The 19,104-nt window shown below is 45.8% G+C and overlaps 1 protein-coding gene across 1 annotated transcript in view; it reads right to left on the bottom strand.

Annotated features, from left to right (window-relative positions):
- SLC4A11 (solute carrier family 4 member 11) overlaps positions 1 to 14,953 on the bottom strand; it is a 257,806-nt gene extending 242,853 nt beyond the window's left edge. The window contains exons 1-3 of the mRNA XM_081020750.1: positions 14,895 to 14,953; positions 9,717 to 9,779; positions 2,603 to 2,738 (exon numbers count right to left, since the gene is read on the bottom strand). Coding sequence (XP_080876876.1) covers positions 2,603 to 2,660 — 58 coding nt within the window. The 5' untranslated portion in view covers positions 2,661 to 2,738; positions 9,717 to 9,779; positions 14,895 to 14,953. The remainder of the gene's footprint in view (positions 1 to 2,602; positions 2,739 to 9,716; positions 9,780 to 14,894) is intronic.
- Positions 14,954 to 19,104: the final 4,151 nt, after the last annotated feature.

Genomic DNA, 19,104 nt, shown 5'->3' on the forward strand with positions numbered 1-19,104 from the left:
ATTGTTGTGGATTCATACTGGACCGTCGGCACGACATTCTGCTTTACTGGTTGTTCTGCAATACTTCCCCAATGTTACCGCATTATCGCCGTCCGGAGGGGCGCTCTTGCACTACAAAGCACGACGGAAGCGGAACACAAAACAAATAAATAAACGGGAACATATTCGTGGTATAGAAAGTTACACGCTTTCTGCTGGAGGCTACAACAGACAGGAGTGGAAATGAAGCAGAGCAAAACATGTTCTTCACTGGATACTTAAATTTTACTGCTCTGGTCGCTTCCAGAACTATTCCCTTTGTCCATGTTTCGTTTGTATTTTCGGATCTAAGTCGTCACAATCCACAAGCAAATTATTGGTAATAGCTATTGATTTGCTTATGCAGTTAGTACCTTGGTTCTCAAACGTCTGGGTTCTCAAACGCCTTGGTTCTCAAACGGCAAAAACCCTGAAATAAGTGTTCCAGTTTTCAAATGTTTTCTGGAAGCTGTCGGCTATTGTTTCCGGTGTGCCTGCACCAATCAGAAGCTGCGCCTTGGTTTTTGAACATTTCGTTAGTCAAACGGAGTTCTGGAACGGATTAAGTTTGGTGCTTCTGCTTTTGGGGCTTTTTCAGTTAATTTGTTTTTGTGACTGTGTGGAATCCAGTTCAGCTACTGATTGATTGACTGAATGTGCGTCTGCGGAAGTGGATAAAAGCCTCCAATCCAAACAATGACTATTATCAGTGCAGCTAAGAATTTTTATCATCTACAATACAGTACTGTCTTATTTATTTTATAGTACACTACATTGATTATTAATTGGGACGTGGGTGGCGCTGTGGTATAAACCACTGAGCCTCTTGGGCTTGCTGATCAGAAGGTCGGCAGTTCGAATCCCTGTGACAGGGTGAGCTCCCGTTGCTCGGTCCCAGCTCCTGCCAACCTAGCAGTTCGGAAGCACGTCAAAGTGCAAGTAGATAAATAGGTACCACTCCGGCAGGAAGGTAAACGGCATTTCCGTGCGCTGCTCTGGTTTCGCTAGAAGCGGCTTAGTCATGCTGGCCACATGACCCGGAAGCTGTACGCCGGCTCCCTCGGCTAGTAAAATGAGATGAGCACCGCAACCCCAGAGTCATTTGCAACTGGACTTAACTGTCAGGGGTCCTTTACCTTTACCTTTTTACACTGATTATTGCTTTCATTTTATGGATCGGTGGTCTCGTTACATAGTAAAATTCATGTTAACTTGCTGTTTTAGGGGTTGTTTTTAAAAGTCTGGAACGGATTAATCTAGTTTGCATTACTTCCTATGGGAAAGCGTGCCTTGGTTTTGGAACGCTTTGGTTTTGGAAGGGACTTCCAGAACGGATTAAGTTTGAGAACCAAGGTACCACTATAATTAGTTACCACACAGGTAACAACTAAGGGTTTGTGCATGTTACATATGAGTCTTTTATGCTATGCCTTACATTTCCGTTAGTAAAAATATTTGAAATGCAGTTATCTGACATCTCTGGATCAAGGCCATCCATTTTTGGTAGTGGCACCCTCCTTGTGGAACGCCCTCCCTTCCAATGCCAAGGAGATAAAGAAATACATAACTTCTAGAAGACATCTGAAGGCAGCCCTATATCAGGAAGTTTTTAATGTTTGGTGTCTTTATTATGTTTTTAGATATGTTGTGAGATGCCCAGAGTGTCTGGGGAAACCCAGCCAAATGGACAGGGTATAAATAATAAATTTGTTGTTGTTGTTGTTGTTGAATTAGTTAAACTAACTAGTTTTGGCTGGGTGTTTATTATTATTATTAAATTTTCAGATTTTGAAATTTACAAACAATTGTCAAACCACCAAAACAGAAAGCATGCTCCTCAGACGTTACTAGCCCAAGAGGTGGAAAGAAGATATCGTCCCTACCAGAGAAGAATGGCAAATTAAACTGATGGATTTTGCTGAAATGGCAAAAATGACCGTAAGAATTAGAAAACAGGAAGACCAAAATTTTAATCAGGAATGGAGAAATATATATAATTTACTTTAGAAATCATTGTAAACAATTAAAATTAATAGTAGGACTGGAATGACACTTGTAGTTTAACGTTGGACTATGGTTGCAGTGGAGATTTAATAGAATTGGATTAATAGAGAAGATGTCCATGGAAATTTATGGAATTTTCTTTCTGTTTTGGTTGTTTGACAATTGTTTGTAAATTTCAAAATCTTAAAATTAAATTAAAAGAGGAAGAAGTTTGGGCTGGCTTTTGAACAGAATGTGCAATTGACTGTTGCTGTTCTGAATTCTATTGTGTTATTGTCCTCCTTAGGGTTGGGGATGAATTTATAGAACCAAAGCTGGTGGAACAAACCAAAAATAAAGAAGTTTGAGAACCGCTTATCAAGAGGAATGAGAAGACTTTTCCCAAAGGGACTGTTTCTCTCACTTGAGTTTCAATCTATCCAGGCCGCCATTTTGTTCACTCGCCTGCTGCAACAACTTTCTGAGCTCTCAACACACAATAGTCCTTTATGCGTGCATCTCTTTACCACACCTGTTTCAACAGTGGCTCTTCGCAGCTTGCAGGCCTAAAAATAAATAAATAAAATAAATACATGCTTACCTTCCACTCTGGGCAAGAGGTAGCTCTCGCACACGGTGCTCTCTGAATCAGGCTTCATTTTGCCCAAAGTGCACTGCTTTGCAGAGTGTGGAAATGGCAAGAGCAGGCCGGTTTTTCTCCTCGGCACTTTGAAAGCCTTGGGGACAGGAAATGATGTAATAGAAATAGGTTTTTTTGTGGGGGCACCTTCAAAGCCCCACACTTTATTCTGGAAAAATTATGCACGCACAATTTCTCTTTTTTTTGTTTCCAAATAAATATTGACTCTTCTGTCTATTTAGTACAGATTATCTAGTACATCACTAGTGACTGTTCTTAATTTTAATATTTTATTGAATTTATGATCTATGATCCTAGGATGGGGTCCGTGTTGCAAGAGGAAAGGGGTGTGGGGGTTTTCGGGGGGCTCTCACGGCCTTGTGGTTAAATTCATGCACCCAGGCTGGGTTCTAGAAGACTGCAGCTCCAAGTCTTCACAGACAGTTATTTGCATGCCTTTGCTTCGAAGAGAAGGAGGAGGCGGTTGAGAATTAATGCAGAAGTTTTTGCAAGAAGCCAGCCATTGCAGAGTCTGGTTTTCCCCTCTCCCAAGTCCACAAAACGTAGAGCAGGCCACTTGACAAATGGGTGTGCAATCACAGGTCTGAGTTTGGAGAAATACCTGCTGAGGGAGTGTGCCCAAATTTGCAAACTGAGCGGAAAATAATATAGGCCTAAGGTTGCCAACTTTCCTACTAGGCCTGCTCCGGTGCCTGATAGATACGCACATCCTGGAGCCAATTCCCCACTCTCCTTTATACCCTTATCAGGAAAAGGCTGCCTGCTGTAACTTTGTGTGTTCAGTGGGATGCTTTTTTAACAAAACATAAGGGACACAGGTGGCGCTGTGGGTTAAACCACAGAGCCTAGGACTTGCCGATCAGAAGGTCGGCGGTTCGAATCCCCACGACGGGGTGAGCTCCCGTTTCTCGGTCCCAGCTCCTGCCAACCTAGCAGTTCGGAAGCACGTCAAAGTGCAAGTAGATAAATAGGTACCGCTCCGGCGGGAAGGTAAACGGCGTTTCCGTGCGCTGCTCTGGTTCGCTAGAAGCGGCTTAGTCCTGCTGGCCACATGACCCAGAAGCTGTACGCCGGCTCCCTCGGCCAGTAAAGCAAGATGAGCACCGCAACCCCAGAGTCGTCCGCGACTGGACCTAATGGTCAGGGGTCCCTTTACCTTTACCTAAGGGTGGTAAAGCTCAGGCCTGCATGGTTGAAATGGACAGGCTGTGAAAGTAGGTCCCATAGTTGTCAGGTTACAAAGCACATTGATCCTCAGGATTTTTGCATTGGGTCACCCCAAATTCACCATCAGATCACATAGCATGTCCATGGCTACAGTCTGCACACAAAAAACACACACATCCACTGTTTTGTGGGGCCGCAATGGTGCAAAAACGTGGTTACAAAGCACGGATCCACATGGATTCTCAAGATTCTTGCATTGGGCTACCCCAAAGGTAAAAGGACCCCTGACCATCAGGTCCATTCGTGGCCGACTCTGGGGTTGCGGCGCTCATCTTGCTTTATTGGCCGAGGGAGCCGATGTGCAGCTTCCGGGTCATGTGGCCAGCATGACTAAGCCGCTTCTGGCGAACCAGAGCAGTGCACGGAAATGCCGTTTACCTTCCCACCGGAGTGGTACCTATTTATCTACTTGCACTTTGACGTGCTTTCGAACTGCTAGGTTGGCAGGAGCAGGGACAAAGAAACGGGAGCTCACCCCATTGCGGGGATTCGAACCACCGACCTTCTGATCGGCAAGCCCTAGGCTCTGTGGTTTAACTCACAGCGCCACCTGCATCCTCACCATCAAATCACATGTCTGTGGCCACAGTATGAACCACAAAAATCATACATCCACTGTTTCGTTCAGAATATATTTATTTTCTTGTTTTCCTTCTCTAAAAACTAGGTTCATCTTATGGAGCGAAAAATATGGTAAGTTGTCAGCATCCTTCTGGCTTGAGAGACAATGGAGTGAACCTCTGTGGGTGAAGTCAAATTGCTGGAGAATCGCAGCACCAGAGACTGATAACTCATCACTGCTGCTTCCCATGTTGTTTTTGCTGCACTAGCTGCACCTAAGGGACCTCCCTGGGGGCGCAAGCGTGGGCAGTGTCTATGGAGGTCCTGGGCTGCCCAGATGACAAGATCCCCCCCCCCCGGCCTCGCTGATGGGGTCCAAAGGAAAGCAGAGCAAAGACCCTGCAGCAGCGAGTTCCATAGTTTTGACTATGCACTGCATGAAATATGCACGCACATTAAAAGCATGTGCTGTCGTGGGTACCGTTAGCCCCAAGATGGAAGGAGGAAGCAGTCCCAAACCAATGAAGACTGGCAAACCAAGTTAAAGGACTATGCTGAAATGGAGAAACTAACTGGAAAGCCCAGAAATCAAGATGATATTTTAAAAAAGAATGAGAGTGTTTTAAACAGGCGAATACATTGGCCGGATTTTAAGAACAAGACCAAGAGTGGGTCCAATGGTCAAGAAGGCAGTTTTTGCACGTGATGTAGAAGGAAGTGAGGCACAGATGGGGAACTATCAACCTATGGAGGTAGCCCATCTAGGTGAAGGAAAACTCTCATCCTAAACCTCCACTGCCTTGAAGGACATCTTCAGGAGAAGGAAAGGCTGAGGAGTAAATGCTACACAAATTTGGAGTGGAGTCCCTGAGGCGGTTGGATGGTGCCTTGCAAGTCTCCTTCTGACAACTCCTGCAGCTGGGCTGGTGCCAAACATCTTTCTCTGCTTTCCTTTGGGCCCCAATCACTGAGGCCAAGAGGGGGGTCTTGTCTTCAGGGCAGCCCAGGACCTCCATCCACACTGCCCAGGCTTGTGCCCTAGGGAGGTCACTTCAGTGCTGCTAACGAAGCGGTTTGACTTCACCCCTAGAGGTGCACCCCATTGTCTCTCGAGACTGACGGATGCCAACAGCAACTCAAAGTCATGGTCCACAGAACAGTACCGGTTCACAAACCATCAGCTGACCATTCGTCATGATTCCACCACAGTCCAGGTTGAGTGGGACACTCCAGGGATCTGATATGGTGCCTTTCTGTGGAACATTGGGGTGGGAATAACTGCCGTCCCACCACACCAGAGAGCTGAGAAGCTCTGCTTTAGAGCGCACGGCAAAATGCGCACAGGAACAGCATCACTTTTCCCCCTTCTATGTTGTTCTTGTTCCTCATCCAAAACCTGTAACGTTATATCCCAGGCAAGGACTTGCCCTCCGCCTTTGTCTCTGCTTACTTCTTTGTGAAATCACGCCTATCAGATGAACGCCTTGGCACATCAAATAAATGCCAGCACATTCGCAGGTGGGAAATAGCAGGCCTTTCCAAATTTGCACTCGTTTGATTGCTTCGTGGGACCTGCCACGTCCTTCAAAAATTCTGGCATTGGCTGCAAACCTCAATCTGCTCTTTCCAGAGCATTGCACTTTTGCAACTGGCTCTCAGGGCTGGTTTTGGAGGAGGGAGATTGGAGGACAAGAAACTAACCCTATTGCAATCAGGCAAGGCATTGTCTTGCGAGCAACAATAGAGTTGGCCTAGACACTCGATCTTGCTTGCGCAGTAATTCAAAGAGCACACAGACCGCAGCGGAAAGAATGGACTCGAGTCACGTAACTGCGATGCTTTTTGTGCCCATTACATAACATATTGCAATCGTGCGCAAGCTTTACTTTGTGTTTACCATGTCAATTTAACAAAGAAATGAACTTGGAAAATTTAAGCAAACTTTTTGTTTTCAGTGCTTCCTTCCCTGCCTTGCAGCGCATGATGCTACCTAAACAGAGGACAGGATGCATGCATTGCTAGGTGTGCAACAGCAAGGATCATTCAGTTTGCAACTTGAGGGTTAATTCTGCTATTACTAAGTCAGCCAACCAGGTGTGGGGGGCGGGAAGTGTTGCTTAGCAGCAAGAGTGGCATGATCTCTATTGAGGTAGCATATGCCTTGTTGCCTTGATTGACTGAGTAGTTCTGAGCGAGTTTTCTTCTGTGTTTGGTTGAATGTTTCCTTGCTACATACAAGGCCTCAAGTAAGAAAGACAAAGTCTTTCTGTTTACAATTTCTCCCAAAATTATATAGTCAAACCTCGGTTGTCGAACGTAATTCGTTCCGGAAGCCCATTTGAAAACCGAGGTGCGGCTTCCGATGGATTGCAAGAGATTACAAGGTTGTCGAACATTTGGCTTCTGAAAAACATCCAAAAACCAGAATACTTACTTCCGGGTTTTCGGTGTTCAGGAACCAAAACATACGATAACAGAGGCGTTTGGGAACCAAGGTTTGACTGTACACAGCTTTTGTTCAGTTTCCATTCCTAACTCCTTTTTCTACACCCCACCTGTGTTATTTAAGTGATTTTACTAACCTGCACAACTTTGATCTCAAAATCCAATGGTCTTAAGGGTATAAATGTTGACATGTAACAAGCAACCACCCTCTTTTGACTCAATTTTTTAAAAAAAAGATTCAGAAATTGGTTCCAACAAAACATGCCATCACTGTTTTGGAGCTGGGTAGGAGAGGAATGGAATCAATATTGTGAATTTTTTGCTTCTGGAACCTTTAAGAGTTGTTGCCAAATAGCAACCCACACAAGACTGCTTACAGGATTTATTAACAACCCTTAATAAATTGTTCCCCGACCTTTTCCCTTGCTGCATATCCCCTGTGACAGTAAATGCACAGTCCAGGTTACAAGGTCAAGAGACTCTTCCAATAAGCCATTGGGTCAGCGTCAGCATCTGTCAGTTGATCGTCATCCCGATCAATCAAGCCCATGCTCTGAGCAACCTCCATCGATTGCAAGTCCCTGTTCTGAGCAATTCCCTACAAAAGCAAAAGCAATGGCTGGCTTTTTTGCGAAGGAATGAGAAAGGGTGCCAAATCTTTTAGTCAGGGGTAGATTGGGGAACCTCAAGTCTAGGTTCCTGAGGGATAGCTGTGTTGGGTAGAACATACGAGTGCCAGATTTACGTATAAGCTAAACAAGCTATAGCTTAGGGCCCCACTCTCTTGGGGGCCCCCAAAAAAATTAAAGGGGAAAAAACTGGATGTACATTTCTAAAATATAAGATAAAAAACAAACAAACAAAAACCTACATAAAGCAACAGTGTTTTGTGTTGTGTAGGCTCCTGTGAGGATGTGGGTGGCACTGTGGGTTAAACCACAGAGCCTAGGGCTTGCTGATCAGAGCAGCGCACGGAAACGCCGTTTACCTTCCCGCCGGAGCAGTACCTATTTATCTACTTGCACTTTGACGTGCTTCCGAACTGCTAGGTTGGCAGGAGCTGGGACCGAGAAACGGGAGCTCACCCCGTCGCGGGGATTCGAACCGCCGACCTTCTGATCGGCAAGTCCTAGGCTCTGTGGTTTAACCCACAGCGCCACCTGTGTCCCTTATGTTTTGTTAAAAAAGCATCCCACTGAATACACAAAGTTACAGCAGGCAGCCTTTTCCTGATAAGGGTATAAAGGAGAGTGGGGAATTGGCTCCAGGATGTGCGTATCTATCAGGCACCGGAGCAGGCCTAGTAGGAAAGTTGGCAACCTTAGGCCTATATTATTTTCCGCTCAGTTTGCAAATTTGGGCACACTCCCTCAGCAGGTATTTCTCCAAACTCAGACCTGTGATTGCACACCCATTTGTCAAGTGGCCTGCTCTACGTTTTGTGGACTTGGGAGAGGGGAAAACCAGACTCCGCAATGGCTGGCTTCTTGCAAAAACTTCTGCATTAATTCTCAACCGCCTCCTCCTTCTCTTCGAAGCAAAGGCATGCAAATAACTGTCTGGTTTGCCAGAAGCGGCTTAGTCATGCTGGCCACATGACCCGGAAGCTGTACGCCGGCTCCCTCGGCCAATAAAGCGAGATGAGCGCCGCAACCCCAGGGTCGGCCATGACTGGACCTAATGGTCAGGGGTCCCTTTACCTTTACCTTTAGGCTCCTATGATGTAAGTCATGGGCCCCACCTGCTAGCCTGCTCCCTTAAATATCACTGGTTTGCTCATTTCTATATACAGTGGTACCTTGGTTCTCAAACTTAATCCGTTCCAGTAGTCTGTTCCAAAACCAAAGCGTTCCAAAACCAAAGCGTGCTTTCCCATAGAAAGTAATGCAAAACGGTTTCATCTGTTCCAGACTTTTAAAAACAACCCATAAAACATTGTATTTCACTATTAATATACTTCTTCTTAATTGTATTTCAGTTCAACAATTACTTTGACAAAAAACATATTTTGTTATGTGCAAATTGCTATAATAATAATAATAATAATAATAATAATAATAATAATAAATTTTTATTTATACCCCGCCCTCCCCAGCCAGAGCCAGGCTCAAGGCAGCTAACACCAGTAAAATTACAATAAAAGCATAATGCGGGGGGGGGGGGGGACTAATTTAAAATACAGGTTAAAATACAATTTAAAAAGCAGCTTCATTTTAATAGTAGCCCATAGATCAAAACCGTAAGGGGAGGGAAACAGAAGGGTCAGACTGAGTCAAAACCAAAGGCCAGGCGGAACAGCTCTGTCTTGCAGGCCGTGCGGAAAGATGTCAAGTCCCGCAGGGCCCTGGTCTCTTGTGACAGAGCGTTCCACCACGTCAGGGCCAATGCTGAAAAGGCCCTGGTCCTAGTTGAGACCAATTCAAAAGCGTTGTTGCTTCTGATTAGGAAGTCAAGGAATAGCCAGCCTGGCTAATAGCCATCAATAGCCCTCTCCTCCTCCATGAATATATCTAACCCTCTTTTAAAGCCATCCAGATTGGTGGCCATAGCTGCCTACTGTGGCAAGGAGTTCCATAGTTTAACTATGCCCTGAATGAAGGAAGACTTTATTTTGGCTTAATGCAGTTTGTTTCCTATGATTCCCTAATAAGTGTGTGCTTAATTCTCCAGCTGAAATCAACGTAAAATAAAACACGCCTCACTCTTGCTGTCGATATTTTGGTAAGGCTGCCTACAAACGTGTGTTTAAAATAACTACTTTGTCTAAAAAGAAAAAGTCCGGCGGGAGTCTGGCGAAGAGCAAAGCATGGACAGCACCTACCTGCTTGCAGCTGGAGAATAAATCTCTTCCTTCTGCACATTCAACATTCCTTACAGATTGGGACTTTGTAAAACAGAAAAGGAAGGGAGGGAGGAAAAATACTTATCATGGTACTTCAGATCCAAACATGATGCTTGTCTCCTTTTGACTGACAGTTGTACGACAAAGACTGTGAAACTGGAACATTGAAAGACCTTGGTGATGTTCCAAGGCCGTTTCTTAAACAATGATCGATGCAGAATAAAACAGACTAGAGAACATGGTACGTCTTTTGTCTTCTAAATATTACATATGGAAATCTTTGCAAATCTTGCCATTATGCGGCAAAGAGACCTGCAGAACATTCAGCTCTGGGCTTTGTGACGTATTATTATTATATATGCAAGCAAAAGACCTTTCATCCCTTTAATTAAATGCCTTTATATTCCCCGCCCCGCACCCCATTCTTTGATTTAGTCTCGCTCCAGCTCTCTGCATTGTGGAACTATAAGAGATATCATCAAGATCTAAACCTCTATTTTAAAATTTAAAGAAGAAGAAGCAGAGAGTCGATAAAACAGCTTGTTGTTCCCTTGAAAGGTGATCGGCACTGATGGCATTAGGATAAGTTAGGAGCCTGGTCGCTCAGTCGGCAGAGCATGAGGCTCATAATCTCGGGGTTCTGGGTTCGAATCCCATGTTGGGTGAAACATTCCTGCACTTCAGGAATTGGATTAGGTGACCCCCTCTCTTTCATGAGTTATTCCAATCCTCTTTTAAATCCATCCGGGCTGGTGGCCATCATAACCTCTTGTGCGAGAAATCAGGTCCTCCCTTAAAGAGGGCACGTATTGCGGTGAGACCTGGAAAACCGACACCCTGTGTTGCGGGTGGGTACGATTGGTCAGCCACAACAGCCGATTGGTAGGTCCCTCGAAGCTGTGTGCAATCTGGCCAATGGGACGCAGTCCAAATGGTTCAAGGGACCTATTTATGCCCATGCACGTGACCCAGAGCTTCCTCTTTTGGTGCGTGCATTCGGAACACCCGCCCACCTCTCCCTACTGTTAGGGCTATGCGCTTGACCTTGCTATGCCGTGGTGTGTCGTCAGTCGTCGGGACAGGGGCACAGCAGGAATTTCCCCCACTTGGATGATTGACTGTTGCCATTTGGGTTTCGCCTGCCGCGTAGCAAATCATCACAACTTGTCAAATTGTGGATAGGCTCTGGTTCAGGTGATAGGGATGGGAGAACGCTCTCGCCATCCCTATGTGAAGGGCATTCCATTAAAGGAATCCAGGGACTTGATGGTTTGGTCAACCCCTGAGAGGGCGTTGTGCCCGTGCCTGAGTCCAGGGGGATATTTGGGGGGCGGAGTTAGCCCGTTCCTGTCTTTCCGCTTATCCAGGTGTTCACCCATGGCTAACCTATGCTGGAACCCTGGGTCAGCGCTACCTGCATGGCAGGGAGCTAGTTGAACCAGAGCCCATGCAACCAGTCACTTTCTGTAATCAATAAAATTGTGGCCTAAATTCTGCCAAAAACCAAACCAAAATTTGAGTCATGTGTGAATTTATTTAGGGGGGAGGTTTTTGGGTCTGAACATGCAAAACTCCATAACCCAACTAGGAGCTGTCCAGAGTGGCTGCGGAAACCCAGCCAGATCAGGGGGCTATTGGGTCATCTAGTCCAAGCCCCCTGGAATGCAGGAATCTCCGCTAAAGCTAAACCTCTTCCTGCACAAGCCTGCAGATCTTTTCTTGTCGTTTTTCTGAACACTTTGACCACTGCAGAATGAGGTTGGGTTGAAGAGAGGTGCTTTGCCTGTTATTGTTGGGAGACCGGGATCTGAGTGTTGCAAGCTTTTCTTCTGCGAAATGGGCATTTGGTGGTGCCTAAGAAAATCCTTTAGATATTCAGGTGTACCCCGCCCCCCAGGCCCCCCAAAAGTTCAAAGACTACTGCTCCATACATTGGTGTCATGTCCTAAGCCCAGCAACAACCCTTAGAAAGAATGATTGATTGACAGATCCGGCCGTTTTCTTAACTGGGACTCAAGGCGGCTTGCACAAATCAAAACAACTAAAAGCTAGAAACATATCAGAGGCAATTGTTTTAAAAAAATCAACTTTAATAGAATCAAAGGTCTATATAGTTAAAGCTCTGGTTTTCCCAGTAGTGATGTATGGAAGTAAGAGCTGGACCATAAAGAAGGCTGATCGCTGAAGAATGGATGCTTTTGAATTATGGTGCTGGAGGAGACTCTTGAGAGTCCCATGGACTGCAAGAAGATCAAACCTCTCCATTCTGAAGGAAATCAGCCCTGAGTGTTCACTGGAAGGACAGATCCTGAAGCTGAGGCTCCAAGACTTTGGCCACCTCATGAGAAGAGAAGACTCCCTGGGAAAGACCCTGATGTTGGGAAAGATGGAGGGCACAAGGAGAAGGGGATGACGGAGGACGAGATGGTTGGACAGTGTTCTTGAAGCTACCAGCATGAGTTTGACCAAACTGCGGGAGGCAGTGGAAGACAGGAGTGCCTGGCGTGCTCTGGTCCAGGGGGTCACGAAGAGTCGGACACGACTAAACGGCTAAACAACAACAAATAGAATCAAAGCAGATCTATTAAAGTGCAGATATTAAAAACAGCACAGCACTATTTAAAACCCTCTCCTTTAAAAAACAAACAAACACAGTCAGTTGCCAGAAGCCTGTTGGAACAAGAAAGTCTTCAACTGAGGACAGAAGGACGAGGAGGGAACCAGTCTGGCTTCTCTAGGGAGGGAGTTCCAAAATCTGGGAGCAACCACCAAAAAGGCCCTCACCTGGGTCCATATCAAGGATGCCTGGCAGAGGGGCAGGACCCAGAGAACAGCCTCCCCTGAGGATCTCAGAGCCTGGGCACATCCATATGGGGAAATACAGTCCTTCAGGTGGCCTGGACCTACGCTTAACCCTATTTTGACCTTTTGTTGCGGGGATAGGAGTTGGTGTAGCCAGTCCTGGATCCCCGACGCGTCCCTAGACTTTGCTCCTTCTTAGATTCTGAGCAGAAACACCTTGCAGTTTCGATTCGCTTTGCGAATGAGCTGGCGCTTTAGGAGCCATGCAAACCTCCCTTGTTCTGCCCAACTTGTCCTTCACAAAGGCTTTCCCTTTCCTCCCCTCAGCTTGTTTGCACAGCTTTCCAGGCTTGTCTGTCAGGTGTGGGGATTGTTCTCGAGGCAACTCAATCCTGCTACACACCCTGCCAGGGCTTCTGGCTCCAAATACTGACAGGCGACTGGGTGGAGGGTTTTGCTATTCCAGGAAAGTCAACAGGGAGGAATCGGCCTTCCATTTAGCAGTCCTTGATTGGGATTCATTTTATTTATGGTGCTTTTAAATGCTTTTAAGTGTTTCTGATAGGGTTACTGATTAAACTGTTTTTTTTATTAAAAAAAAAACCACTTATATTTATTCCATGTTTTCTGTCGTCTCTGTTTTCATTTGTGCTGTGAGCCATCTTGGGTCCTTCAGTTGCTTAAAGGCAGGGCAGTGTAAACATTTCAGCAAAAGCGGGACGTTTTCTGGAAGAGACTTAACTTGTGGCAACAATTCATTTATTTTCGTAACTACCTCCAGTGACAGGGAATAGCAGGTGAGCTGTTTCGTTCAAGTCTTGCATGCAGGATTCCCCCAGGCATCTGTCTGGATGCTGGACTAGATGGGCCATTGGCCTGATCCTGCAACAGGGATCTGCTTATGTCTTGTTGGAGATGAGAACATAGATCTGTGTGAAAAGAATATAGTTGTGAGGAGAGAATCTGCAAACAAGAGGCAGCCGAGGCAATGGAAAGCCCGGGTATTATTCACATCAAATGTCTAAGATAGTATGGTGCAGTATGTTATAAGAATTTTAAGGTAACAACAACAACAACAACAACAACAACAACAACAATTTATTTATACCCCGCCCATCTGGCTGGGTTTCCCCAGCCACTCTGGGCAGCTTCCAACCAAATATTAAAAACAATACAGCATCAGACATTAAAAACGTCCCTAAACAGGTCCGCCTTCAGTTGTCTTTTAAAAGTAAAATAGTTGTTTATTGCTTTGTCATCTGCGTTCCACAGGACAGGCGCCACTACCAAGAAGGCCCTCTGCCTGGTTCCCTGTAACCTCACTTCTCAAATATAGAATACATATTCAAAAATGCACACATATCTAAATATATGAACCACGTCTCTGAAATAGTATGGGAGAGAAATCCTGAAGCCATTTTGACTCTCCCAATGACCTCAAATATTCCTCTGCAGTCAGGGAGACAAATGGGGAAAGCCTTCCCATTGTCTTTTTGCTTGCAGATCCTGTCTTAAGGACTAAAGTATGAACCATCACAAAAGAATGGCCAGGCTGCCCAGGTAGAGCAATCAGTGACCACTATCAGGTATCCTGGCGGACAGGATTTCTGCTGTAGACCGCCTCCTTCTGTGATGTATGTATGATGTTTTAGAGGGTGGTCTTGGGCTACAGGGTGGACAATTTCAAAAGTCTATATAAGGGCTTGCACACCATTTTTCAGGGTTCTCCTCCCTCCTGCGCGTTGTGAGGGGGGACCCCGTTGCAACACTTCCTTTAATAAAGATCAGGCCTATTAGCGGCTTTGCTTCTCAATATACCCTGGTTGGCCTCTGTTTTCTCCTACTGATAGGGAACCCACTTAAGGACTCTATACGGGCCCCAGAATACCCCAGAAGGGAAAGGGAGCCGTCTTCTTATAACACTTGTTGTTGTTGTTCAGTCATGTCCGACTCTTCGTGACCCCCTGGACCAGAGCACGCCAGGCACTTCTGTCTTCCACTGCCTCCCACAGTTTGGTCAAACTCATGCTGGTAGCTTCGAGAACACTGTCCAACCATCTCGTCCTCCGTTGTTCCCTTCTCCTTCTGCCCTCCATCTTTCCCAACATCAGGATCTTTTCCAGGGAGCCTTCTCTTCTCATGAGGTGGCCAAAGTCTTGGAGCCTCAGCTTCAGGATCTATCCTTCCAGTGAGCACTCAGGGCTGATTTCCTTAAGAATGGATAGGTTTGGTCTTCTTGCAGTCCATGGGACTCTCAAGAGTCTCCTCCAGCACCACACAGTAGGAACCAAATCATGAGTTTTAGGGTAGGAGTGTAGAATCATAGAAAACCTCCAAGAAAGGAGAGTCCGCCACCTTCAAAGAGAGACCGTTCCACTGTTGAGCCGCTCTTACGATCAGAAACTTCTTCCTGAAGTTAAATCACAATCTCCTTTCCGGTAATTTGAATCCATTGGTTCGAGTCCAACCCTCTGGCACAGCAGAAAAGCTTGTTGCATCTTCTGCATAACTGTGCAAGGGAACACGCAGCAAGCGCTGGCGCATTTGAGCAAACGGGGCAGTGCCCCATCACTTCCTTATGCCAGCCCCCACCTGCCTCTTTGCCTTTTGAACACTGACTATGAGCTTCCTCAGTGTTGCCCTCCTGTGGCAGGGAGGATAATGAAGAGAAAATCAGAATCAGTTGTCTGGGCCTTATCATTCGCTATCTGCCCTACAAGTCTCTCCAGCCATAACTGGTCACAGGAGATTTTTCTCCTGGATTGTGGCCCACTGAGTTTTATTTGCATTAAAAAAAGAAAAAGAAAAAAAAGAGATGATGATTTCAGCTTCCATTTTAATGGGAGCTCCCCATGAATGGTTCTCTCCTTTTTCTTTTGGGGGGAGGGAAGGGGAGAGAGAGAGAGGAGGAGGAGGAAATAAATAAATAAATAAATAAAAATAATAATAATTTATACCCCACCCATCTGGCTGGGTTTCCCCTGACACTCTGGGCAGCTTCCAACAAAATGTTAAAATACAATAGTCTGTTAAACATTAAAAGCTTCCCTAAACAGAGCTGCCTTCAGATGTCTTCTAAAAAATAAACCCACACAACTGAAATAATTCCTTCAAAAATCACAAGTGGAAGAAGGAGTTTAAATCCTCTTCCTGATACAGGACATTTTGCAAACTTCTGAGTAAGAAGAATGGCCGGAAGTCTCCCTGGAGCAGGAAGCAATGAAAAATTACTAGGAACATCCCCAGAAGATGGAAGTAGATTAACGAGAGTCACACAGGAGGAACCCACAAGATAAAAGCAACGGGAGCAAGGCTGCTTCTGGTTCCTAAAGAGGATGCTTCTGTTGCCTTGGCAACAAAAGGATACAGTGATTTGCACACTCAAGAGGACTGGTACCAGAGGGAGGAATCTTGACAGGCAGTACAACCTGCAAGTCTGTAAACACCTTGAGCATTCGCAAGAGGTTCTGCTTCAGGTTTTAAACATGTGCCGCAAAAAGTTAAATGTGTTGGCATTCGAATAATAGAATCGCAGCATTAGAAAGGGCCCTGAATGTCAACTAACTTAACCCAGTGCCCACTGCAGGTGTATCAAGCCTCATTTAAGAGCCTCATTCTATTCTGGAGAATGACAGTGTTGGGCAGAGACCAAAGCTGGTGGATCAAAGAATGTAATTTGTGCCTTTGTACAGTAGATTAGTTTCTAGACACACAAACCTATCTAACCTTGATCCAGGGATTCATAGAACCATAGAATTTGTGGAGTTGGAAGGGACGTGGGTGGCGCTGTGGGTTAAACCACAGAGCCTAGGACTTGCTGATCAGAAGGTCGGCGGTTCGAATCCCCGTGATGGGGTGAGCTCCCATTGCTCGGTCCCTGCTCCTGCCAACCTAGCAGTTCGAAAGCACGTCAAGTGCAAATAGATAAATAGGTACCACTCCGGCGGGAAGGTAAACGGTTCTGGTTCTCCAGAAGCGGCTTAGTCATGCTGGCCACATGACCCGGAAGCTGTACGCCGGCTCCCTCGGCCAATAAAGCGAGATGAGCACCGCAACCCCAGAGTCGGCCACGACTGGACCTAACGGTCAGGGGTCCCTTTACCTTTACCTAAGGGACCATGAGGGTCATCCAACAGCCTGCAATGCAGGAATCTTTTGCCCAGAATGGGGCTCAAACCCACAACCCTGAGATTATTAGTAATAATAATAATATTTACTGAATTTATATACCGCCCTAGATCTGGAGGTCTCAGGGCAATTCACAGAACAAAATCAAAATATTAAACCACATAATATACCGTATAGTCAGAATAAAAACAACCGAATAACCCCCCCCCCCAAAAAAAACCCCACACATTTTAAAGGGCATAGGAGATTAAGATTCTCATGCTCTACCAACGGAGCCATCCCAGCTAGATAAGCAAAAGGCATAATGAAGATCCAGTGACACATCCCAGGGAAGCAAAAACTCTCCAGGAGCGTGTGAAGTTAGGCTGGTGAGGTTTGTGAGTTAGTCACCTGGAGAGGGTTGTGAGGGCCAAAAACAGAGGCCTGGATTTGGGAGAGAAAGTGATTAGAGCCATCTCATTGATCACGTCTTCTACTTTGCCCTTAGACTCGCCTAACACACTTATGGGGCTATTTGAGTCAAAGGGTTAAGCCTCAGGAGCTAATAGGGAAGGTAATAGTCCCTGCTCACCTGCCAGTTGCACAAAAATGGGAAAATAGGTCAGTGCCAACAACGAAAGAATAGCTGGCAAAGATTTGAACGGGAGCGGTAAGGTATAAAATTACAGGATTAATAAGACTGAGAGGTGGTAAACAAGAGGGAGGAGGAATTAGACAAATGGAATCACTTAATCGAATATGTGAAGAAAGAGATACAAGATAAATATTGATGAGTACAGCAGTTTTCCTATGTGGTAAATGAATAATATTTTACAATTATTGCATTATAGTATTGGTAATAATGGTATTTACATCTATGAGATATAGATAGAAAGATAGAAAGAGAGAGAGATGGTAGGTAGATGATAGATAGATAATGATAGATAGATAGATAGATAGATAGATGATAGAACACGAATCTGGACCTATATTTGTATTTATTATGTCATTGCAATGATTGAAATTTCTAAATTAAAGAAAAGAGGCCCCAGCCCTGACTTGCAACAAGCAAACCATAGAAAGGAAGACTCCATGCTCCCTTTCTCAAGCCTCCAAATCCTAAAAAATAATGCGCTGGAATGAGCAAGGCGAATCCCCGGAGGCTTCCCTTTTCACCTCACTGCTGAGGATAAGCTTCTCTCCAGAGAGAAATTCACAGAGGCGCTCGTGGGTTCAAGCAAGGATGTGTCCGCATGGATTAAACTGCACAGCCTGCTTTCTGCCGCGCCATTTGCTCTGCCGGCAACTGCCGACCCATCAAGCAGCCGTTCTCTCCTCCCCCTAAAACATTTTGCAAGGCATCTTTCCTGGATACCTGGAGCCCCAGAGTCTCGTCTTTCCACCTCCTTTAGCTGAGAGTTTGCCCCGAACTCTATCCCATACTGTCTGCATGCCCCACAAAAACTCAGGGCTTGATGGTAGAAGCCGTGTTCGCTCCTGTTGCTCCTGTTGTATAGGTTGGGGGGCGGTTTGCCCCTACAGCAGATATCATGCACATGCAGCCCACTACCAAAATCAGCACAATCGCTTTTGTGACTTTTGTGATTTGTCCCCACAAAACACTTCATCACAGTTTCTTCCTATCTATTCAAAGGGCCTTTGCTGCACGATACCAAATGTAAGAATTCACTGATAGATGTATCAGTGTACGGGCTCAGTGGGAAAACTTCAGAAATTCATCTAGACATGTGAGCTCAGCTCCTCAGCAGCCCCTCTGCCTGAGTGATAATTCCTGGCATCCTGATACCTGAGTGCCAGACAGGTAGCCATTCCAGAATATCCGCCCTCCCTTCCCCACAGGTGGGCGGGGTTTGCGGCACCGAGCGGGGCTCACCTGGGCAGGTGCCACCCAGCTGCTTGAGCTGGCCTTTGACCCGCCCTTGACCAGGGAGGACAATGGACGGCCGGCAAGGGGTGGGCCTAAGGCCAAAAGAAAAGAGGCTGACCCCTTGGCTCAAGCCTCTTTTGCTGTTCTTCCTTCCAGGATCACCCACTCACCTCCCTCAAATTAATAATTTCTTGATTAACTTGGGTGGGAAACAGGGAAATGTAAATATCTCTTTTGTTACACTTGATGGGTGTTTGGTGGAGGCAAGGAGAACCATGGGGCAGGGTCCAGGATGCTCAGATTACGGCCACCAGACCTCCCCTTTCATGATGTAACCATGATGTATTAGTGATGTAGTTTGGGGGGTGTAACATGGGGATTAGCAGCTAATAAAAGTTTGGGGGCTCTTTTGTTCGGGGCTTCCATCTTGTTCCACCTTGTGGCAGGTGGGAGTCCTGTCGCGACAGTCTTCAATAAAGACCAAGCCGGCTGGCTGCTGTTTTGCTCTGGTATTCCTGGCAGGTGTCCTTGTATTTTGTCCAAGGGAGCCCTCAGATTTCTCCGTTAACA

The sequence above is a fragment of the Podarcis pityusensis genome (genome assembly GCF_964106645.2).
Source record: "Podarcis pityusensis genome assembly, chromosome: 9".
NCBI classification, from domain to species: Eukaryota; Metazoa; Chordata; class Lepidosauria; order Squamata; family Lacertidae; genus Podarcis; species Podarcis pityusensis.